This window comes from Bombina bombina, chromosome 3, assembly GCF_027579735.1.
Source record: "Bombina bombina isolate aBomBom1 chromosome 3, aBomBom1.pri, whole genome shotgun sequence".
Lineage (NCBI taxonomy): Eukaryota > Metazoa > Chordata > Amphibia > Anura > Bombinatoridae > Bombina > Bombina bombina.
The window spans coordinates 414609527-414635535 of NC_069501.1; the positions used below are offsets into that span (position 1 = coordinate 414609527).

General features: G+C 37.6%; 1 protein-coding gene across 1 annotated transcript in view; it reads left to right on the top strand.

Annotated features, from left to right (window-relative positions):
- Positions 1-651: 651 nt before the first annotated feature.
- Positions 652-26009, top strand: part of ELK4 (ETS transcription factor ELK4) — an 83021-nt gene continuing 57663 nt past the window's right edge. Inside the window, exons 1-3 of the mRNA XM_053706613.1 lie at positions 652-743; positions 11058-11273; positions 18132-18989. Of these exons, the coding sequence (XP_053562588.1) occupies positions 11067-11273; positions 18132-18989 (1065 nt within the window). The 5' untranslated portion in view covers positions 652-743; positions 11058-11066. The remainder of the gene's footprint in view (positions 744-11057; positions 11274-18131; positions 18990-26009) is intronic.

Sequence of the window (26009 nt, forward strand, 5' to 3'; positions counted from 1 at the left end):
AATAGCTAGTTTAAACTTATCAACTGAAAGCTGTTTTTATACCAAAACAATAATAATACAGGTTTCATAGGTAAATAAAAAAATGTTTGTTTGTTTTTTTTATTTAAAAAGGAGTCATAGTAAAAATGCAAAAACTTCTCCAGTACTTTGAGCAAGTTTTGCTATTAAAGTCCCGGTAGTAAAATCGGAGACTGACCACTAAAAATCGTAACAGTTGTGCTGCTAGGCCAAAATACATATTTTCACCTTCACAAGGAAATACTTCATTTTCTAAATATTAATGATGCTATTTCTTAACGTCAATTATCAACACCCATTTATCCTCTCCCCCCAATAACAACACATCCTTTCACACCCGCTCTCCCCCTAATGGCGACGTATCCCTTTAGTAACCTCTCCCAAAAAGTAAGTTACACACACGCGCAATTTATGACAACATTTATAGCCCAGCAAAGTGTCTAAAGAACGCCTCAGGCGTGTATGTGTCTGACGCCTATACTGGGCGTGTTATCGTGCGAGGTACGAACGCCCCCACCGGCAGTACAGCCAATCAGCGTTTCTTAAACATTCTACCTCGAGGGACCTGCAAAAATGCATCTCCCCCTAATGGCGACGTCACTTTCTATACCGGAAATGACGTTGCAGGCGGATGGCAGCTCCAGACTTGGTGGGCCTAAGCTCCGCCCACGGGTGACAGGACTTGGACATGGGGGAGTCCGGAACAGCAGAGCGGTGACCCGAGAGTGGGTAATTTGTTTTTAAGGGTAGGGGGGCGAGTACGTAGTAAAAAATATGCGGTGTGATCTTTGACAGTTACAATGAGCATGCTGTGTGCTGGAAGTTTGTTGTTCTAAACTTGCAGTCTAATGTCAGTGAGTGTAGGGTGCAAGCTTTGTGCTGCCTGCTGGACACCAGAAGTAAACATTGCGGAGACTTGATACCCAGCACTTTGTGATTTATCTAAGTGTGTGTGATTTTATTTATATTTACATTATACAGTTTGTGTATGTGTAATATACACGTGTGTAAATAAGAAAACGCTTACAGTGAGCATAAACAAGATAGAAGCCCACTACTATTCAAAAAGTAGTTTAAATACTATTTGTTTCCCATTGCACTTATAAACTAGTGTAGTAAGACATAGTTTGTGCTACACTGTGTCTTAAATATTATTAGTCAAATGTAATAATAGTTAAATAGTATTTAATGTAAAGTGTAATAAGCACATATGAATTATTTTATAACCAGCTTCAGACATTTAATTAAAAAAATAGTTTTGTGTGTATATATATATATATATATATATATATATATATATATATATATATATATATATATTAGTTATCTGAACTTATGTGGATGCAGAATAGTTTTATGCTTTGTGCATTTGCCTAAAAATATACACATGCTGCATCTATGTACACTCTAAAACTTTATTTATGGCTAAAAATGGCAAAATCTGTGCAATGTGGCTATATAATTACAGTGTACCTTTTGGATTTAGAATAACATAGCAATTGTAATGCATCAATAAATTGATGTAATATGTTAGAGCATATTATTTTGTTTGCACAAATGTCCCTTGGTTTTTAATCTCCCTTAGGGGTTAAATGTGTAACTAAAGTGCCACTTGGAAGCCACTTTGCATTGCTGCATTCAGCTCAGGACCTGAAGTCTGTTATAGCTAAAGTCTTTCTTGGGAGCCATATCTTTTTTTTTTATCTTTAAGGCAACACTAATGTACTGAGACAGAGCATGCACTGTAAAACCTTCCAATTTACTTATGTTTTCACATTTACTTTGTTACTTGTTATCCTTTGTTGATGAGTAAACCTAGGTATGCTTCAAGTGATGGTAAACTCTCCCCTTTATAAAATCAGATCTGGAATATAAGCGCTATTTTAGATGAAGTTTAATTCATTAGCTGTAATGAAGATGCAGTATAACTTAGTTATTAATATAGATATGAAATGCAAATACTGCATGCTCCTCCGCCCACTTCAAAAGTAAACTTTTCTGTGAGCTAACAGATTGAATTGTTGTCCAATCAGCGCTCTCCCCATATGGCACTTTTGTTGTAGCTAGAGCATTGATTGGAGAGTAATTCAATCATTTAGCTGACAGGAAAATTGACTTTTGAAGTGGGTGGTGTAACAAGGGGTATTTGAATTTCATATCTATATTAATAACTAAGTTATAGCGCATCTTCATTACAGCTAATGAATTAAACTCCATCTAAAATAGCGCTTACATTCCAGATCTGATTTTTAAAAGGGGAGAGTTTACCATCACTTTCAAGGGACTCAGGAGTGTGCACATCTTCATCAGTCTGTCAGTATGGTTTACAACAATGTATAACATTTTTTTCAAACATTGTGCAAATACTGCTGCAATACTACAGACGTGCACATTCCTGAGCGCCTATGGGACTACCTAGGTTTACTCTTCAAACTAGGATACAAAGAGAACAAAGCACATTTGATGAGATAAGTAAATTGGAAAGTTTTTTTTGTTTTTTTTACCTTAGTGTCTCTTTAACACCTTACCAGGGGTTAAACATTGTTAATTTTGCACCGTGTGCCTTGCTAACTTTGTGATATATTTGAGTATTTTATTTTTTATTTGATTGTCCCTTTAAAGGTATGTGGAAGAAAATATATAACACGACAAGCAGGAAATTAACATTTAAAGAGACAGTCTACACTAAAATTGTTACTGTTTAAATAGATAAATGCCTTTACTACCCATTCCACCAGCTTTGCACGACCAACATTGTTATATTAATATACTTTATAGCATTTAAACCTCTAAATTTCTGACCGTTTCAAAGGCTCTATAGACAACCTCTTAATCACCTGCTTTTTTATTTGCTTTTCACAACAGGAGACTGTTAGTTCATGTGGACCATATACATAACAATGTGTTCACGCCCGAGAAGTTATTTAAGATTTAGCACAACAAAGTACTAAATGTAAGTCGATTAGATAATAAATAAATAAATAGTCATGATTATTAGATGCAAGGTAATAACAGAGGTAAAAAGTACAGGTAGCCCTCAGTTTATGCCGGGGTTAGGTTCCAGAAGGAATGGTTGTAAATTGAAACCGTTGTAAATTGAAACCCAGTTTATAATGTAAGTCAATGGGAAGTGAGGGACATAGGTTCCAGGCCCCTCTCAAAATTGTCATAAGTAACATCCAATACATTATTTTTAAAGCTTTGAAATGAAGACTTTAAATGCTAAACTGCATTATAAACCTAATAAAATAATCACACAACACAGACTTCACTTGCATTTTTCTGCAAACAGTTCTTTCTATGCATTCCAATCTGAACTGAGTTATAGACAGGAAGATCTTGTTCCATTGAAATCTGCTTGATAGCTGAGGTCTGGTTAAACTGATTAATTTCAGCTTGCTTGACTTTGCTGCAACACAAGCAGACAGCTCCACCTACTGGCTATTTTAATAAATGCACTGCTTCTCAATGCTTTTCAATAGCAGTCACATGACTGGAAAAAAAGGTTGTTATTCTGAAACGGTGTAAATTGAACCGTTGTAAAACGAGGGCCACCTGTATATTAATATAACTGTGCTTGTTATGCAAAACTGTGGAATGGGTAATAAAGGGATTTTCTATCTTTTGAAACAATAAAAATTCTATTGTAGACTGTCCCTTTTATGAGAGTAAGTGAAAGAGGGAAATAGATGACACAAAATAACGTAAGCAAGTGTATGTAGTATTTATCATGTGTAAATATGAGCACTCTGTTTACAAATTTCATTACCCAGAATAGGTGTTTGTGTAGCGGAAGATAGGTCTGTTTATCCATCTGTGACCTTCTTAGCTGTCAAGGTCTGTTAATGCAAAGCGTAGAGATTTGATGACCGAATCAAAAGCTCTTAATTATGTAGCTTCTCAAGCAGTGAAGTCCTATATATTAGATCAAAGGAAAATCCAATTACTATGTTACCCAAAGACATAATCATCAAAAAAAATGTTCTAATGCATATTTCTTTAAAATCATTAGTTTATTTATGTAGGACTAAAACTGTAACAACCTATTTTAAAGTGCTTTCTATGGTATAAAAAAACATATCAGTTTATTTCCACTATGAGCATTTTTGTTATTTAAAAAAAAATGGGGGGGTTGACATTATAGTGGGAAAATTACAGTCTAATTTGATAAAGCATGTAATTGTGAAAGCTGCTGCTCATTGGGAGTGTAGAACAAGCACAAAAGCAAGACATGTTTAACCCCTTAAGGACCACAGCACTTTTCCATTTTCTGTCCGTTTGGGACCAGGGCTGTTTTTACATTTCTGCAGTGTTTGTGTTTAGCTGTAATTTTCCTCTTACTCATTTACTGTACCCACACATATTATATACTGTTTTTCTCGCCATTAAATGGACTTTCTAAAGATACCATTATTTTAATCATATCTTATAATTTACTATAAAAAATTTTTTAGAAAATATGAGGAAAAAATGGAAAAAAACACACTTTGTCTAACTTTGAACCCCAAAATCTGTTACACATCTGCAACCACCAAAAAACACCCATGCTAAATAGTTTCTAAATTTTGTCCTGAGTTTAGAAATACCCAATATTTACATGTTCTTTGCTTTTTTGCAAGTTATAGGGAAATAAATACAAGTAGCACTTTGCTATTTCCAAACCACTTTTTTTCAAAATTAGCGCTAGTTACATTGGGACACTGATATCTTTTTGTAATCCCTGAATATCGCTTGACATGTGTATTTTTTTTTTTTTAGAAGACAACCCAAAGTAATGATCTAGGCCCATTTTGGTATATTTCATGTCACAATTTCACTATCAAATGCGATCAAATAAAAAAAATTGTTCACTTCAATTTTTTCACAAACTTTAGGTTTCTCACAACTTGTGCAATTATGGCATAAATGGTTGTAAATGCTTCTCTGGGATCCCCTTTGTTCAGAAATAGCAGACATATATGGCTTTGGCGTTGCTTTTTAGTATTTAGAAGGCCGCTAAATGCCGCTGCGCACCACACATGTATTATGCCCGGCAGTGAAGGGGTTAATTAGGGAGCTTGTAGGGAGCTTGCAGGGTTAATTTTAGCTTTAGTGTAGGTATCAACCTCCCACATGACACATCACACCCCCGATCCCTCCCAAACAGCTCTCTTCCCTCCCCCACCCCACAATTGTCCCCGCCATCTTAAGTACTGGCAGTAAGTCTGCCAGTACTAAAATAAGAGTTTTTTTGGGGATTTTTTAAAAAAATAAAAATTAATAATTATGTTCTGTAGGGTCCCCCCTTAGCCCCCAACCTCCCTGATCCCCCCCCCCCCCCAACAGCTTTCTAACCCCCCCCCCCTCTCTGCCTTATTGTGCGCCATATTGGGTACTGGCAGCTGTCTGCCTGTACCCAGTTTGAAATCAAATATGTTTTTTTTATAAAATTTTATTTTAAAAATACTATTCTCTGTAGTGTAGCTGCCCCCCCCCTCAACCCCCCACACTCTCCCAGTTTGTTAAAATTTGTATTGTTCCCACCCTCTCTCCCACCGACTACCACCTTACACGCTTTCAGTTGTTCCATAGTGTAGGGTTCCCACCCGCGCGTGCACCTGCTCCCGTGCACGCACGCGCGCGCACTCAATCCCGCCCCACCGATGGCCGCCCACCAGCCTCCCTGGATCAGCTCCCACCCACCAACGAACATGGCCATCGATGGCCGATGCAGAGAGGGCCACAGGGTGGCTCTCTCTGCATCGGACGGCTAAAAAGGGTTATAGCAGGATGCCTCAATATCGAGGCATCACTCCTATAACATGAAAGCAGTTGGAAGTGATTAGGATCGCTTCCACTGCTTTTAAAGACCAACGACGTACGGGGTACGTCCTTGGTCGTTAACTGCATTTTTTTGCAGGACGTACCCCATACATCGTTGGTCGTTAAGGGGTTAAAGGGACATACAACGTGAAGAAGAAAATGGTACAGTATTTTATTATTGCACTATTGCTTGCAGAGTTTAAAGTAATCTCGATCGCAGAAGTGCACTACTGGGAACTAGTTGAACATATCTGGCAAGCCAATGACAAGAGGCATATGTGTTTCTCCACCTCTCACCAGTCAGCTCCCATTAGCTACTCCTGTGGCTGTCTAGATATTCTTTTCAACAATGGATATTAACAGAACAAAGTCAATTGAAAAGTCTTTCTGAACTATGAAAGTTTAATTTTGACTTTTGTCTCTCTCTTATGTTGTTTTGACTAGTGTTTACATGTGTAGTGTTTTCTAAATGAAAATGTTTAAAACCAGAAGCCATTTTTTCAGTTTTCACTCTAGAGCTTTCTAACCCCCCCCCCCCCCCTCTCTGCCTTATTGTGCGCCATATTGGGTACTGGCAGCTGTCTGCCTGTACCCAGTTTGAAATCAAATATGTTTTTTTTATAAAAATTTTATTTTAAAAATACTATTCTCTGTAGTGTAGCTGCCCCCCCCCCTCAACCCCCCACACTCTCCCAGTTTGTTAAAATTTGTATTGTTCCCACCCTCTCTCCCACCGACTACCACCTTACACGCTTTCAGTTGTTCCATAGTGTAGGGTTCCCACCCGCGCGTGCACCTGCTCCCGTGCACGCACGCGCGCGCACTCAATCCCGCCCCACCGATGGCCGCCCACCAGCCTCCCTGGATCAGCTCCCACCCACCAACGAACATGGCCATCGATGGCCGATGCAGAGAGGGCCACAGGGTGGCTCTCTCTGCATCGGACGGCTAAAAAGGGTTATAGCAGGATGCCTCAATATCGAGGCATCACTCCTATAACATGAAAGCAGTTGGAAGTGATTAGGATCGCTTCCACTGCTTTTAAAGACCAACGACGTACGGGGTACGTCCTTGGTCGTTAACTGCATTTTTTTGCAGGACGTACCCCATACATCGTTGGTCGTTAAGGGGTTAAAGGGACATACAACGTGAAGAAGAAAATGGTACAGTATTTTATTATTGCACTATTGCTTGCAGAGTTTAAAGTAATCTCGATCGCAGAAGTGCACTACTGGGAACTAGTTGAACATATCTGGCAAGCCAATGACAAGAGGCATATGTGTTTCTCCACCTCTCACCAGTCAGCTCCCATTAGCTACTCCTGTGGCTGTCTAGATATTCTTTTCAACAATGGATATTAACAGAACAAAGTCAATTGAAAAGTCTTTCTGAACTATGAAAGTTTAATTTTGACTTTTGTCTCTCTCTTATGTTGTTTTGACTAGTGTTTACATGTGTAGTGTTTTCTAAATGAAAATGTTTAAAACCAGAAGCCATTTTTTCAGTTTTCACTCTAGAGTTTCTTCAATCTACTTATTTCAAATGTTAATCTTTTTCTTATCTGGCACAACCAGATCTTTTTTTTTTATTAGGCTACTGAAATAACAGAACTAGTCTCAAGACTTTTTATTTTCTAGAACCCTTTTTATTTTAAAGGGATAGAAAGGTCAAAAATAAAATGTGCGTGGGTTCATTTCATTGTGAAATAGAAGCATTTTTGCAATATATATTCATTACCAAAAATGCTTCTAGTAAAAGTTTATTACTGTTTTTCTGAGCCATGCGCACATATCCTGTGAAGGCCTATGCACCAGTATTCAAACACCAAACCTTTTCAGAGAGCTGGTGTTCTGGGAAAACGGCAAACCTGTAAAAGTCGCAAACCACGTCACTTCCTGTGACGTGGCATCAGCTGTTTCACAAAGTTTGAGCGTAATGCGCATTCGTGCCAGCGTCATGACATTCCTGGCCACATACGTCACTGCTTCAATTTCTAGACCCATGATATCCTTAGACCGTCTGTATTGCGCATGTGCGGGATTTGGAAGTCTGTCAATACTGTGCCCCGTTTTGCCAAACACTTACTTTACAAAGCAGCTTCACTGTTTTCATTTGTTTATCAAGATTATCAGGAACACTTGAATATACTTTGCATAATACAATGCCAAATACAATCTAGATGACCTTTAATATATACATAAAGGAAGCAGGAGTCGAGCAAAGTTTAGTACAAATATAACTACCATTTAAAATACACACTCTGATAAGTATTAAAATAATTTTTGTTTCCATAGTTTTTGGTGTGTCATATAGTCACATGCAATTTTACAGCTAGAAGTGTTTGGCAAAGCAGGGCGTAGTATTGACAGACTTCCAAATCCCGCGCATGCGAGCGCACATGCGCAGTACAGATGGTCCAGGGATTTCATGGGCCTAGAAATTGAAGCAGTGACGTATGTGGCCAGAAATGTCATGACAATGGCACGCATGCGCATTACGCTCAAACTTTGTGAAACCGCTGATGCCACGTCACAGGAAGTGATGTGGTTTGCTACTTTCACAGGTTCACCGTTTTTCCCAGAACACTGGCAGTGGTGTGTATTGCTTCTAAAGACATTTGTGTCATACAAGCCACTGCTGACTCTCTCAGCAGTCATGGTATCCGAATACTGGTGCCACGGGCCTTCACTGAATATGCTGCAGAAAAACAGTAATCATTTTTACTGGAAGTATTTTTAACTAATGAAAGTATATTGCAAAAATGCTTATTTTAAATTGAAATGCACCCATGCACATTTTATTTTTGACCTTTGTATCCTTGTAAGTAAAATTAGCCCTCAACTTGTTTTGTTGGCAGAGCCAAATTGTGCTCTATTGCAGGTAATGTACACATTTGTGTTGTAGTTTATTAATTTTATGTAAAGCAGAGATCTTGTAGCTTTACATCCTGTGTTGCTAGTTTCTAGATTCAAAATTCACGTAGACAGGTCTGTGAGAATAAAAATCACACAGGATGCTAGAAAACAAAAAAATACTCTGACTGTGGTAAATCAATACAAACTCTTTTGGCTGCAGCAAGATTATGCAAAGAGAAAAACAATATTTTAAAGGGTGTTTATCACATATATACCTACATCTGTTTTAACTCCTGGCTTTTTGCTGCGGCTGGAGTCTTGTCGTTAGATTTCTAACGCTCACTTCAGCCAAGACTCTAAATACCAGCGTTAGAAAGATTCCATTGAAAAGATAGGATACGCAATTGACGTAAGGGGATCTGCGGTATGGAAAAATCGCGGCTGCGAAGTGAGCGTTAGACCCTTTCCTGATTGACTCTAAATACCAGCGGGCGGCCAAAACCAGCGTTAGGAGCCCCTAACACTGGTTTTGACGGCTAACGCAGAACTCTAAATCTAGCGGTATAGGTTTAATCTAGATCCTTACTACCTCACTGTAGTATATATCTACAAAACTCATAAACTCTGGTCCAAATTAGATTGTACATTTAGCTCACATCAATCTGTATCCAAAGTAATGCAGAATAAGTAATAATTAAAGAGACAGTCTAGTCCAAAATAAACTTTCATGATTCAGATAGGGCATGCCATTTAAAAAAAAAAAATCACATCACCAATTTAGCTTTGTTCTGTTGGCATTCTTAGTTGAAAGCTAAACCTAATTTCTTAGACCTTGAAGGCCGCCTCTTTACAAGTATAAATAGAATGTTCTGCTCCCACAGAATGGCATCTATGGAACCCATGTTGTTAGTCCTGCTTGCAAGTAGGGATTGTTTTCAAATCTCAACCATTCAAAAAAAGATGCTGAGTGATAAAGCGTTAGGAGTCTCAATATCAAAGCTCCAATTCTAGTCTTGGAATTACTGCTTCCCTAATGTTCCATACTATGGCTCCCAATGAGGTATTTGCTATAATAAAGGTCTCAACCACTATTGAATAGATTACATTTACGGTCCCTTTATTTTTTTGTCGCCAGGGGGGACTTCAGTGCATTAAGGTATTAAATTGATGACTCCACAAGTTTACTTTGCCCTAAATATTACAATAACATGTTGTTTTTTTGTTGTTGTTTTTTTTAATACTCATGACAGTAATTGTAGAAGTTTAGCCTGCAGTACAGATGACCGCACTACACAATACTACAGAGATCTATGCATTTTCTACACATCCCAATATTTAAAGTTCTTAACCATGGCTTCCAGGGGTGAATCTGAGTGACCCAAGGGCAAAGTCGGCAGGCAGTGACTGAACAGGCCAACAACTGGGCTGGTGGTCAGTAGTGGAGACGGGGTGTGGTTTGGGCATTCCCAAATTTTATTTTTGTGAAACCACGACATACACAGATTTAGCAACAGCAGGACAGAGTCCCTATGTCAGAACCATTGTGCAAATTGCTGTATTTTTCAGAATTTTGCTTTTAAGCCTTCGTAAATTAAAAGGTCAAGAAATAAAATGATGCACCTCCTACAGTCAATGATCATTTACAGCATGTCACATGTCATGCTAAATACTGTAGCTGATCATTTGCCAAACTGCTTATATCCAAAGGAGAGGAGATACAGTGTATATTTATTTTCTGTATTTTCTCTTTATAAGTGAATAAACAGGCAAACCCATTCCCCCAAATACCTATTGAGGACCTCTTTTTACTGGTGGATGTTTCAACTGATTCATTAAAAGAGAACAAATCTTTCTTATGTTATAATAAACAATAAAATTGCCAGTCACAAATTATTAAATATTAGCTTATGTGAAAACCCGTTTTAAAATGTTAATAAGATGTGCCCTCTTCATGATAAATGTCTAAACACGTTAATGCATGAGGTATGCTAGTAACCATTGGGCTGGATTGTACTCAGTGTATCAACAACGTTTTTGCTTGCTTCCTTATTCAAGGGTGACAGAGTTTACTACACTTAGGAAATTTACATCAGTCAAGAACTCAGTGTTGTTGAGCCCTGTATTGAGTTCCTTGCAAATAGACTAACAAAGAGATGCAAATAATGTTATATCCAAAATACTATGATTAATTTAACACTTTAAACAATAATGTAAAACCTAGATAGGTGAAAATAGTTAAACAATTTATTCACCTGTAAAATTATTTTAGTATTTTGGAGAAAAAAAAGAGCGCCTCACATTTTGGGTTGCCAACATCAGTGATTACTTGTTTTGTTTTCTGAACTGTTCTGGAACTATAATTTGCTTCTTTTCTATTCCCAGCACCCTGCTATGGATAGCGCAATAACTCTGTGGCAGTTCCTACTCCAGCTCCTGCAGGAGCCTCATCACAAGCAGGTAATCTGCTGGACCTCAAATGATGGAGAGTTCAAGCTCCTCCAGGCCGAGGAAGTGGCCCGGCTGTGGGGTGTGCGCAAGAATAAGCCAAGCATGAACTATGACAAGCTGAGCAGGGCTCTCCGCTATTACTATGTCAAGGTAATGAGATTTCTTTGGACAACTGGTCCAACTGGTCCAAGGGCAAGTGTTTGTAAAATGTTGAAAACTTGGGTTCTTAAAGGGGCAGTAAATTCAAAATTAAACTTTCATGATTCAGATAGAGCTTTCAATTTTAAACAGCTTTCCCATTAACTTCTATTATCTTGTTTGCTTTGTTCTTTTAGCATCCTTTTGTTGAAAAGCACATCTAGGTATGTTCTTTCCCTAAAAGTCACAGAGACTACCACAGACACTGGGGTATTTTTTGATTACATTAAAGTGAAGGTAAACTTTGGTTAATGAAAGCCCGTTTTTTTTAAAATACTATTAAAAACAGGGGCACTTTCATTCATCAAAGTTTAAAAAAGCAGCCGTTTTGATTAAAAACGTACCTTTGTTTTTTTCACAGCCAGAGCAGCTTCCCCCACCTGGAGATCCTTTCTTCACATGTCATCAATGACTAATCCGGCTTCCTCCAATCACGGCATGGCCTCAGGCAATGACTACCCTGGGGGGAAAGCCGTGATTGGAGGAAGCTGGATTAGTCATTGATGACGTGTAAGGAGAGGATCTCCGGTGGGGGAAGCTGCTCTGGCTGTGAAAAGAACAAAGGTAAGTTTTTAAACAAAAGGGCTGCTTTCTCAGCTTTGATGAATGAAAGTGCCCATGTTTTTTATAGTATTTTAAAAAAAACGGGCTTTTATTCATCAAAATTTACCTTCACTTTAAAGCACAGTTTTTCAAATCTGTCCTTAGGCCTCCCTAACAGGCTAGATTTTGAAGATATCTGAACTAGAGCACAGGAGAAATAATCAGCTGATTAGTAAACTGGTTATTATCCTGCTCCCGTCCAAGTTAATCCTGAAAATCTGTCCTGTTAGGGAGGCCTGAGAACATGTTTGAAAACCAGTGCTTTAAAGGAAACGTGAACACTTTGATCTTGTAATATAACATTTTTAATTATGTGTAGTAAAAAAAAACTTTACAATATATTTTCATTATTTGTCACTTTTTCCTGTAATTTAAAGTGATTGTAAAGTTTAATGAATAAGTGCCCAGTATCTAAAACTAATCTTAAAAACAGGGGCACTTTCATTCATTAAAGGGACATGAAACCCAAATTTTTTCTTTCATGAGTCAGAAAGAGCATGCAATTTTAAACAACTTTCTAATTTACTTCTATTATCTAATTTGCTTTATTCTCTTGATATCCTTTGCTGATAAGCATATCTAGATAGCATCAGTAGCTGCTGATTGGTTGCTGCCCATAGATGCTTCGGGTGATAGGCTCACCCATGTGCATTACTATATCTTCAACAAAGGATATCTAAACAATGAAGCAAATTAGATAATAGAAGTAAATTGGAATGTTGTTTAAAATTGTATTCTGTACCTGAATCATGACAGAAACGTTTTGGGTTTAGTGTCCCTTTAAACTTTACAATGAAGTTTCTTTTTAAAAATACTTGCCTTTCTATTTGGAAAACAGACCTGCGATCCTCCACCCGGCTTCCTCCAATCATTGCGTGACCCCACAAGCTGGACGCCAAAGTGGGCACGCAACGATTGGAGGAAGCCGGATTCGTCATCGCTGTGCTAACTACAGCAGGAGATGCAGGTGGAGGATCGCCAGTTTACAAAGAAGCTTCATTGTAAAGTTTAATGAATGAAAGTGCCCCTGTTTTTAAGATTAGTTTTGGATACCGGGCACTTATTCTTTAAACTTTACAATAACTGAAACCATGAAAAAATTCTGGGTTTTCCAATTCCCTTGAGTTTCTTTAAAGTAACGAACATCACCATTTTGTAATTTAGTTATCCTATATTTAGAGGGACATTAAACACTACATAAATCATCAACTGAATGTTGTATTCAAAGCAAACATAAGCCTGAGAATAATTTGTACATGTATTTTTAAAAATGATATAAATATTGAAAAAAATAAGGGTAACATGCTAATGTCCATAAGCAGTGGGCACCACCATATTGTAACTTAGTTTACATTTTCTGCTGAGGCCAATTAGGAATGGTTATAAATGGTTACTAGAGTGTGCAACCAATGACTGTGTGGAATATAGCTGTGCCTGCACTTCCATGTTTAACATCTGTTGGAAAGCCCCCACAATATTCAAAATTAAATTACATGAAGGGAGAACAAAATAAATAATGAGCATATATTGCAAAGTTGTTTTACAACATGTAATTAAACAATTTATATTGCTATCTTGAGGTGTTTAATTTCCCTTTTTAAGAGGCTCTTGTTTAATATTCACTGACAATAAACTGTTACAAGTCAATTGATGAAGTAACTTTCCCAGGATTATATGCCCTTTTAATGGTGGTATATTCTACACACTCATTGCACACTTTGATTTATTTATAGGTAATTATTTATATCTGTACCTAGAAATAATAGATAAAGGAAGCCTAAGTTTCAACATAGTAGTGCCCATCATTTTATAGAAACTAGAACTTTATTTCTTCATTATTTATATAACTAATAGAATTTAATCTTTACTTTGAGTGCATCATTATATCTAGCATTTATTTAGTGTTTAGTGTTCCTTTAAAGGGACACTCAAGTCAAAATTAAACTTGCATGATTCAGATAGAACATGCAATTTTAATCAACTTTCCAATTTACTTCCATTAACAAAATGTGCCCAGTCTTTTTATATTTACACTTTTTTTTTGCTCTTACTGAGCATGTACAATAATTCACAGAATATATGTATAAGCATTTGTGATTGGCTGATGACTGTCACATGATACACGAGGAGTGGAAATAGAAATTTGTCATTTGAAGTTCAAACTAAGTGCTATTTCATTGTCTTTTTATCATGCATTTGTTTATGTCAATCTACTATATTTACTGGTCCTTTAAAATATGTGTCTGAACTATAATTAAAACAGTTGATTAAAGGCTGGTTGCAATAGTCTTTAATTATAGCCACTGGGTGTGCTATAATACTAGAAAATGGGTAAATTAAATGCTGTTTTGTTTACACGAGTGTGCATTGCTTACTGTGTTTATCCCTTGTAAAAAGGTTAAACACATAAATAAAGTTATGCTCTAGAGCCGTAACACATTTCCGCTCATGAGCAGTACACAGTGGGTGAGCCAATGAGGAGTTGCATATGCATGTAGTGGACAGTCACTGAATGTGGCCTGCTCAGCTGCTGCTCCTAAGCAGGACTTAAAGGGACATGAAACCCAATTTTTTTCTTTCATGGTTTAAATAAAGCATACAATTTTAAACATTTTACGTTTATTATTTAATTTGCTTCATTTTCTTGGTATCCTTTGTGGAAAAGCATATCTAGTTAGGCTCCGGAGTTGTGAGCTAGCTGCTGATTGGTGGCTGCACATATATGCCTCTTGTTATTTGCTTACCAATGTGTTCAGCTAGCTCCCAGCAAAATTGTAAATAGAAGTATATTGGAAAGTTGTTTAGAATTGAATGCCCTATCTAAATCATGAAAGAAAAATTTTGGGTTTCATATCCCTTTAAGCTATTTGTTTATTCCCTTTGCAGGATTACACACACATAGTAAGAGGAGGCTACTAATGTAAAAATGACATACTCTAAGGAATAAGCACTTTTAATGCTTGCATTACATAAAAATGATTCATAATCATGGAAATGCCATAGACTATATTAAAAGCCCAAACTGTATTATTTTGTATCCTGAGTTTATTACCAGTTCTGTGTGCATAGATTTCTCAAAGAGAATCACAGAAAATCTTGAGATTTCCTCCACACTATTTTTTCACCTGCAGAGCCTGTTTTTCCTTACCGGTTTTGTGAACAATTGCTCTTTGATCTGTTGTTTAAAACCCATGCTGTCACAAGCATATGAAGGTGTGTCTTCACAATCATCTAGCAGCCGCTCCTTTTGCATTTGCCAAGGCTCAAGGCAAATAGTTAGCGTAGCACTCTCTGATTTGCCCACAGATTTAAATGCCAATAAATATCTACTCCAACACACGCCAAGGGAGATATTTTAACTAGGTGAACACTAGGTTAAAGATAACTGTGTAGTCTGCTGAAACTTCACTCCACGTTAATTAAAGGGACACGAAACCCAATTTTTTTTTTTCTTTCGTGATTCAGATAGAGCATGCAATTTTAAGCAACTTTCTAATTTACTCCTATTATCATTTTTTTCTTCGTTCTCTTGCTATCTTTATTTGAAAAAGAAGGCATCTAAACTAAGGAGCCAGCAAATGTTTGGTTCAGAACCATGGACAGCACTTGTTTATTGGTGCTGTCCAATCAGCAAAGACAACCCAGGTTATTCACCAAAAATGGGCCGGCATCTAAACTTACATTCTTGCTTTTCAAATAAATATACCAAGAGAATTAAGCAAATTTGATAATAGGAGTAAATTATAAAGTTGCTTAAAATTGCATGCTCTATCTGACTCACGAAAGAAAAAAATTGGGTTCAGTGTTCCTATAAGCTAAAAGCAAGTGATTAGAGTAGATAAATGTGCCTAATGTATTTCTCATGTATAGAAGTCCTATAGTTGCTGAATATTAATCCACAATTTATGCAGTTTTGTAATCTTGGTATATCTTCTAGAGAACATTATATTACAACAGTATCTTCAGTTATACTTGCTTAATTGAAATATAAATAAAGCAGTGTCAGTCACATAATCAGTAATACATTAACGTATAGTTAAAGGCTACAACTGTATAAATGATCAGCCAGCTAATTAAAATATTTTGGTTGGTTAAAGGCACCAAGTACTTATAAACAAAAAAAATAACACAAGATGATACTATAATAATGCATTTAAATGTTTATGTCCATGATTCTTATACCAGAGCACTTTTTCTGGTAGTCTTGTACAGTAGGTAGGTTGTTATTCTATGTGTTATGTTAGAGCGTGACAAGTTTATATTAAATTTAAAGGGACAGTATACTCCAGAATTATTATAGTTTAAAAAGATAGATAATCCCTTTATTACCCATTCCCCAGTTTTGTATAACCAACACGGTTATATTAATATACTTTTTACCTCCGTGATTACCTTGTATCTAAGCCTCTGCAGACTGCCCCCTTATTTCAGTTTTTGATAGACATGTATTTTAGCCAATCAGTGCTGATTCCTAGGTAACTCAATGGGAGTGAGCACAATGTTATCTATTTAAAACACATGAACTAGCGCTGTGTAGCTGTAAAAATGCACTGAGATAAGAAGTGGCCTACAAGGGCTTAGACATAAGCATATGAGCCTACCTAAATTTAGCTTTCAATAAAGAATACTACAGAACAAAGCAAATTTGATGATGATAAAAGTAAATTGGAAAGTTGTTTAAAACTGCATGCCCTGTCCGAATCATAAAAGTTTAATTTTGACTAGACTGTCTCTTTAAAGGGATACTAAACCCAATTTTTTCTTTCTTGATTTAGATAGAGCATGCAACTTTCTAATTTACTCCTCCTATCAATTTTCTTCGTTCTCTTGCTATCTTTATTTGAAAAGCAGGAATTTAAAGCTTAGGAGCCAGCCCATTTCAGGTTCAGCACACTGGGTAGCGCTTGCTTATTGGTGGCTACATGTAGCAAACCAATAAGCAAGCATAACCCAGGTCCTGAACCAAAAATGGGCTAGCTCTTAAGCTTAAAGGGACACAGAACCCATTTTTTTTCTTTTGTGATTCAGATATAGCATGAAATTTTAAGCAACTTTCTAATTTACTCCTATTATCAAATTTTATTTATTCTCTTGGTGTCTTTATTTGAAATGCAAGAATGTAAGTTTAGATGCCAATCCATTTTTGGTGAACAACCTAGGTTGTCCTTGCTGATTGGTGGATAAATTCATCCACCAAAAAAAAACATTCTGTCCAGAGTCTGAACCTTTCTTCTTTTTTTAATCTTGACTGAAAATGAGCCCTGCTCCTGTCCAGGAATCCAATACAGGCATAAAGCAGTAGAGGTGGGGGCTGCTCCTTTCAGAAATGCTGTGCCTTGCTGATATTAAATACATTGAAGATGCAGTTAACCCAGCAGTTAGCTAGCAGAGGGGCCTGCAGTTTTAGCCTTTTTGGCAGCCGTGGGGTTAACTGCATCTGCTATGTATTTGAGCCGTTTCTCAGAGAGCAGGAGATTCTGTTGGAGGTTCCATAATGATTACATACCCTAAGTTTCAGACTGCAGACGTCCCTAGGGGGAAATATAAGTAAGTGGCTTTCCCTCCTCTTCACATCTCCTGCATGGGCTCTGCTTTTAGACTTCTATAGATTGGCTGCTACTGAGATCACAAACAGAAAGTCAAAGTAAAACAGCCATTTTACAAATGTGTGCTAAAAGCAACCACTAGATGGAGCTGTTTTGCTAGAAATCACATACAAATACAAGTACAGCCACATCTGAGGATTTATTTAATTTTAGCAAAAAAATTACGTACTTTTGCATTTTTTAAATCGCAGCAATAAATCACGGTTTTAAATCGCATATGCGATTAATCGTGCAGCCCTTATTGCACACACACTCTTTTATGGTTCCTGAAAAGGTACCTGCTCCTCAAATTTCTTCCAGTATGGTACAAATATATAGAGCAAGGGAGCCACTGGCTCCTAGATTTTTCCCCCGGCTCCTAACTTTTAAGGGTTTTTCTCCATATATCTATATACAAATGCCACTGTCTAGCTCCTAAAATTCTTGCTGGCTCCAAAATATTTAACAGCTTTGTTGACCCCTGCCTCTAAAGCATTGCATGGTATGGGCAATGTAAGTGGTTGAACTAATCTCTCAAATTGCTAAGAAAGAAAGCATATTTAAGTAGTAGTATCCCTTTATAACATTGTGATGCTATATTTGTATTTTATTTGTTTTTCAGAATATCATAAAGAAAGTAAATGGCCAGAAATTTGTGTACAAATTTGTTTCATACCCAGATATTCTTACTATGGACCCTCTGACATTGGGTCGAGGTGAAGGAGAGACAGAAGGCCATCAGACTGAATCTGTCAGTATATGCACTGGCAGAGACAAGGAGAACTGTGGTAAAGAGCGAATGGCAATACCTCCCACCAAAGCCTCTGGTCGTAATGACTATTTACACTCTGGTTTATACACATCCTTTACCCTTCAGACTCTGAATACAGCAGGTGCAAATCTCTTCAAACCCATCAATGTGGAGACTCCTATTGAGAAAAAAATTGTACATGAGTCAGCTTCCTCTGTAATCAAGTTTGTAACAACACCAGCCAAAAATCCTGAGCAAGCACATAGGGTACCCTCCATCCCTCCTCAGACTCAGGACCCACATGAAAAACCTGCAGAACCACCACCAAATATAGCAATTCATTTGGTTGTTCCTTATCCCACCTCTTCCATCACCCCAAATCCCATGCATTCTCAACCTACATCCTCAGTCTTAGATTCCAACCAGGATATTGATGCAGATTTGGAGCCTGTGACTTCAACATCCCTGGAATTTTCTCATGAGATGTCTATGGAGGTTGATAAATCTAATCCTGAGTCTGATGCTGAACCGGAGCCAGAACCTGAACTGGAGCCTGAAGCAGAGCCAGAACCAGAACCCTACCTGTTGGACATGAAAAGCAAGCCTAAAAAACCCAAAGAGCTTGAGTTGGCTCCCACTGTTTTCATCACAACCAGCGACTCAAACCCTCTGGGTATCCTCAGCCCCTCACTGCCCACAGCATCTCTCACACCAGCATTTTTCTCTCAGGTAAAGACATACTCGCTTCTCTTTCTGTGATTTTTAAGATTTAAGGAGAGTGTCAAAGGAGCACTAAAAGATGTCAAAAGTGTGTAAACGGGGACTGAAATATAATTGCAAAAAAAAGTAATGCTTATTTAATAAACAACAATATTACACAACAATATTAAAAACTACAATCTAAAAACAGAATATGTAAATTTGATAGCAGTATAAATCTAAAACCAGTGATCACTTGGTATATGAAAAGTCACCCAGATAGGGTGTGTTCACTGTGCACAAAAAAAGGATGGTGCTACAATAGCACAAGAAAAAACATGAAGATAAAAAATGAAACAGTGTTGAAAATGGGTGTCCCAGGGGTGTGTTTCAAAGTGAAATTAGTAGAATCCAGGAATTAAAAATAAGGATAATGTCTGTGTCCAAATGAATGAGGAAAAAGTTCCAAAATGTGAGGATGTTGGATGGGTGTAGTGTCCTTAAAAGACAGTGAAGGAAAAAAACAGGTACAAAAAATCTGGGTGGTTAGTTAGGCCTATATGGTAAATAGGCTTACCTTGAGAAAGTACAGGAAACTCGGACTGTTATGTCAGATAAATCATTGATGCGTTTCGGCCTTTAATAAGGCCTTTTTCAAGACTACCAGCTTCAGAGATTAAGAGGATATTTATAGAGCTATTGGCCTATTGAAAAAAGAGGAGGTATGGCTGAAAAGGACCGCCAAAGAACTGATTGCCGCCAAACTAATCAGTCTAGTATTACTGATTTAGTGGTTTCCGGTTTGTCAACAACTTCCGGTTTGTGTGTCACTGGATATCGTCGCTTCCGGTCGCCGCATCTAATTATTACGTCATTTCCGGTGACTGGGAGGGGAGCATAGATGCACCAGTAGTCTGCCATCATTTTTAAGGGCATATTGACAGTTCAGCTGGCTTAATAATTCTATTGTGAAACAGGGCGAGTACGGGGATAGCATGAGTCTTCTATTATAAAGATTGATTTTGGAACAGTTCTAAAGACGGATTATAAAAATATTTATAAGGCAAATTTTAAAAATATTTATAAGGCGGATTTAAAATGTATAAAAAGATATATGTAAAAAATATAAGAGCCAGAGTTTCCTGAATAGTAATGTACATAAACGGTTTATAAATAAAAACATTATATTAGTGACATTATATAAACATACGGGTATGTAAATGGGGTACAGAAAAAAGTATATTGAAAATAATTACATTGAAAATAAGTACATTAAAAATAAGGTAGATATTCTATATACAATATTAGATGTCAGGAATATATAGGATATATAAACCACAAAAATGTACATAGTCTGTAAGGTATATAAGATACAAAGAGTATGTTAAAGTGAAGGTAAACTTTGATAAATGAAAGCCCGTTTTTTTTAAAATACTATTAAAAACAGGGGCACTTTCATTCATCAAAGTTTACAAAGCAGCCGTTTTGATTAAAAATTTACCTTTTTTTCTTTTCACAGCCAGAGCACCTTCCCCCTCCTGGAAATCTTCTCTTCACACGTCAGCAATGACTAATCCGGCTTCCTCCAATCACAGCATGACCTCAGGCAATGACTACCCTGGGGGGAAAGCCTTGATTGGAGGAAGCCAGATTAGTCATTGCTGACGTGTGAAGAGAGGATTTCCAGGAGGGGGAAGGTGCTCTGGCTGTGAAAAGAAAAAAAGGTAAATTTTTAATCAAAACGGCTGCTTTGTAAACTTTGATGAATAAAAGTGCCCCTGTTTTTAATAGTATTTTTAAAAAGCGGGCTTTCATTCACCAAAGTTTACCTTCACTTTAAGTATGCAAGATATAAGGATTATGCAAGTATTGGTATAAACTGTTCAAACAAAGTGATTACTCTAACCTTATGTTATGTAAACATAGGCTTATCTACAGACATAGAATTACTTATTGTTATTATGCAGTATTTTGTGGCACATAAATAAACAGAAATCTCAGTTAGCATGGAAATACATACCGGGTCCCTATTCTAAATGTGTGCTGTTAGCTTGGTATTTAATAATTCTGGTTATTAAATAATTCTAAATAATCACATCTCTTGTGATATAAAAAGACAGAGTGGAAGAGTAAAGGCGTATTACTCATAGATATTAATATACTGTCACATATAAACTCTATCAAATAGAAGTGGCTTGTAATAATGGGTGAAAAGGGATATGTGTATGCCAAAAATAATGAAAGTAATGGACCTAATATGTGGGTAAGGCATTGGTGCCAAAAGACTGGGAGGTTTCTTGGTGAAAAAGGGATGTAAATAAAATAGGTAAAACGGATGCAGATATTCAAAGGAGATTATTATTATTATTATTCTTTATTTATAAAGCGCCAACAGATTCTGCAGCGCTGCCCATGGGTACAAGGATAGAAGTACAATGGAGAAACAATACAATAAAAGACAAAATTTTACAGACAGATACAGGGGGAATTGAGGGCCCTATTCCTGTGGGAACTTACAATCTAGATGGGTACGAGGGTGGCAAACGGGAGGTGGGGACTGCAAAGGTGGGAATGATATTAGTGGGGAGATGAGGGCAACTGTTGGGTTAGTGAAGTTTATTTGTTAATGAGTCGGGTGATAGGCTTCCCTGAACAAAAAGGTCTTCAGGGAACGTTTAAAGGAGGAGAGGTTAGGGGAGAATCTGACGGCTCGAGGAAGTGCGTTCCAGAGGGTTGGAGCCGCACAAGAGAAGTCCTGTAGTCTAGCATGAGAGGAGGTGACGGTAGAGGACGCAAGGAGCAGGTCATTGTTGGATCTTAGGGGGCGGGCTGGAGTATATTTACTGATGAGTGAGGACAGGTAGGGTGGGGCAGCATTGGTGAGGGCTTTGTAGGTCAGGGTGAGAATTTTGAATTTAATTCTGCTGTGAATGGGGAGCTAATGAAGGGACTCACAGAGAGTTGCAGCAGAAACGGAGCGTCGAGAGAGGTGGATTAGCCTGGCAGATGCATTTAGGATGGATTGAAGGGGAGAGAGGCGGGAGAGAGGGAGGCCAGTTAGCAAGTTATTGCAGTAGTCAAGTTGGGAAATTACCAGGGAGTGAATAAGCAGTTTAGTAGTTTCGTCACTCGGAAACGGACACATTTTGGAGATATTGCGTAGGTGGTTGCGGCAGGATGAAGAGAGCAGTTGGATGTGGAGAATGAAGGACAGATTTGAGTCAAGTGTGACTCCGAGGCAGCGGACTTGGGGTGATGGGGAGATAGTGGTGCTGCCAACAGTGATGGAAAAATTAGAAACTGTAGAGGGGGGATTAGAAGTAGTTCGGTCTTGGCCATGTTTATTTTTAGGTGGTAAGGCGCCATTCAGGAGGAAATGCCAGATAAGCAGTCGCTGATGTGAGAATTGACAGAAGGAGAGAGTGCAGGGTTGGAAAGGTAGATCTGGGTGTCATCAGCATAGAGGTGGTAGTTGAAGCCATGTCTGTTAAGTTTACCCAGTGAAGAAGTGTAAATAGAGAAGAGACAGAGCCTTGAGGTACTCAAACAGACAGAGGAAATGGAAAGGAGGAGCCACCAGCAAAAGAGACAGAGAAGGATCTGTTAGAGAGATAAGAGTGAATCCAGGAGAGGGCAGTGTCACAGAGCCCAAGAGAGCTGAGAGTCCGTAGGAGAAGGGGATAGTCAACAGTGTCAAAGGCAGCAGAGAGGTCAAGTAAGATGAGTATAGAGTAGTAGCCTTTGTTTTTAGCAGAAAGGAGATTGTTGGTAACCTTGGCGAGGGCAGTCTCAGTTGAGTGATGGGGATGGAAGCCAGATTGCAGGGGCTCGAGCAGTGAGTTGGAGGATAGGAAGTGGGTTATGCGATCGAAAACTAGTTTTTCAAGGATTTTTTAAGCTAGCGGGAGCAGTGATATGGGGCGGTAGTTCGCAGGAGAGTTAGGGTCAAGGGAGGGTATTTTGAGGATGGGGGTGACCTTTGCATGTTTGAAGGAGGCAGGGAATGAGCCGGTAGAAAGGGATAGGTTGAATATGTGGGTAAGAGCCGGAGTGAGGGTGGGAGACAGAGAATGTATTAGATGTGAAGGAATAGGGTCAAGTGGGCAGGTAGTGAGGTGTGAGGAAGACGATAGGGAAGCCACTTCACTCTCAGTGGTTAGGAGGAGGATGCAGAGAGCGGCAGAGGGGGTGACTGGGAGTGAAGTTGGGAGATTGCAGGCTTGTGTTGGGATGTTTCTTCGGATGGTAAGTGTTTATTGAAAAAGTAGTTAGCCGGGTCTTGAGCACTGAACGCAGATGAGGGGGGTGGTGCAGGTGGGTAGAGAAGAGAGTTGAAAAGGAGATGGACTACTTCAAAATCTGCATTTAAGCCTTTTGGATAAATGCAGTCTAGATTGAACATCCATTTGCATTCCTTTAATAATAATCTTTTTTCAAAGTTTCCACCTCTCCAGTCTTTTTGCACTTTACATATTCCCATATATTTGAGGTCAGAGGTATTTCCGTTATTTTTCTCTTTTAAATGTTTGTATATAGGAATGTCATCTTTCCCCCACTCAATTTGTAGATTCCTCCTCTCCAGTCTTTTTGCACTTTACGTATTCCCATATATTTGAGGGCAGAGGTATTTCCGTTATTTTTCTCTCTTAAATGGTTGTATATGGGAATATCATCTTTCCCCCAATCAATTTGTAGAAGATGTTCCCTTATATGGTCTTTCTACTGGTTTGGCCAATATACTGAAGTCCATACTCGCATCCAATTAAGTAGATTATACCTTTATCAAAACAGCTTAATACTTGATTGATTCTAAATCTTTCCTTTTGAAATGAAGGATTCAAAATGGTCTTTTTTTTTATTATGTGTTTGCAGGAAACAGAATAAGAATTAAAAACAAAGATAAAAATATAGAGCCTCCTACCTGAAATATCCCAGATTCTAATATAGCATCAAGCTCTAATAAAAATTCCTCAAATAACAAAGGTTTTTTTAATTTGAGCAATCTAGAACTTACAGCAAAAGAGGTTTTGGGTCTAGGTCTATTATTTGCACCTTCGTCTAAATTAGATACATTTAAGACATATCTAAGTGCAAAGGAACTGGTGAGAAAATTAACTCTTAAAAGATTCTTCCTTAGATCCCCTCTCGAAAACAGCAAGGTCAAAATCCTACCCAAAATAGATAAATTTACTCATACAGACTTGAAACCAAAGTCCAGTTTTTTTTCCTACGGGATTCAAAGGTCCATCAATAGAGACCTTTGAAAGGATGGTCTGCCATGATATTAAAAATCTAAGCTCTAAAAGTAATATTAAACACAACTTTACTAAAAAAACAAACAGAAACCATAAGAAAACTAGAAACCGATAAAAAATATTATCAAGCCAGCCGACAAAGGCGGAGGATTGGTGATTCTTAACAAAGATGATTATATTAAAGAATCACTTAGAATCCTTAATTATGTCCATACATATGAAAAACTCAAATCTGATCCAGCTAAATCCTTTATAATAGACTTGTTCTATCTCCGTACTCCCCCTGTTTCATGATAGAATTATTAAGCCATCAGAACTGTCAATATGCCCTTAAGAAAGATGGTGGACTACTGGTGCAACTATGCCCCCCTTCCCGGGTACCCGGAAATGACGCAATAATTAGATGCGGCGACCGGAAGTGACTATTTCCAGTGACACACAAACCGGAAGTTGTTGACAAATCGGAAACCACTGAATCAGTAATACTAGACGGATTAGTTTGGCAGAAATCAGTTCTTTGGCTGTAATTTTTTGGCGGTCCTTTTCAGTCACAACCTCTTTTTATCAATAGGCTAATGGCCCTAAAAATATCCTCTTAATCTCTGGAGCTGGTAGTCTTGAAAAAGACCTTATTAAAGGCCGAAACGCGTCAATGATTTATCTGACATACCAGCCCGAGTTTCCTGTACTTTAAGGTAAGCCTATTACCATATAGGCCTCACTTGCCACCCAGTTTTTTTTGCACCTGTTTTTTTTTTCCTTCACAGGTGTTTTAAGGACACTACACCCATCCTATTTGGACGTCCCAACATCCTCACGAATTCAACCTTTACATTCCTCATTTATTTGGACACAGACATTATCTTTATTTTTAATTCCTTGTTTATTCCTGGATTCTACTAATTTCACTTTGGAACACACCCCTGGGACAAATCATCCCCATTTTGGACACTTTAATTTTTTTAGCTTTATGTTTTTTCTTGTGCTATTGTAGCACCATCCTTTTTTGTGCACACACCATATGTGGGTGACTTTTCATATACCAAGTGATCACTGGTCATAGATTTATACTGCTCTCAAATTTACATATTCTGTTTTTAGATTGTACTTTTTAATATTGTTGTGTAATATTGTTGTTTATTAAATAAGCATTACTTCTTTTTTTTGACAAATTTAATTTTTTGTAATTATATTTCAATCCCCGCTTACACACTTTAGCCATCTTTTGGCGCTCCTTTGACACTCCCCTTGCATATTTTTAAACGATTGTTAGGTAATCGTTTACACTTAAAGGGACAGTCTAGTCAAAATTAAACTTTCATTATTCAGATAGGGCATGTAATTTTAATCAACTTTCCAGTTTACTTTTATCATCAAATTTGCTCTTGTTTTCTTAGTTGCAACTAAACCTAGGTAGGCTCATATGCTAATTTCTAAGCCCTTGAGGGCTGCCTCTTATCACGTTTTTTAAATTGCTTTCTCAACAAGAGACTGTGGGCCATATAGATAACACTGTGTTCAGGCACAGGAAGTTATTTAAGAGTTAGCACAACACAGTAGTAAATGCAAGTCAATAGATAATAAATACATGTCATGTCAGAAGGTTCTTAGATACAAGGTAATCACAGAGGTAAAAAATATATTAATATAACAGTGTTGGTTATGCAAAACTGGGTAATAAAGGTATTTATCTATTTTTTAAAACAATAAAAATTCAATTGTAGACTGTCCCTTTAAGTGAGCTTGTGTGTATACTCTTTTGGCGCTATATACTATATTCTTTCCGTGAATTTTC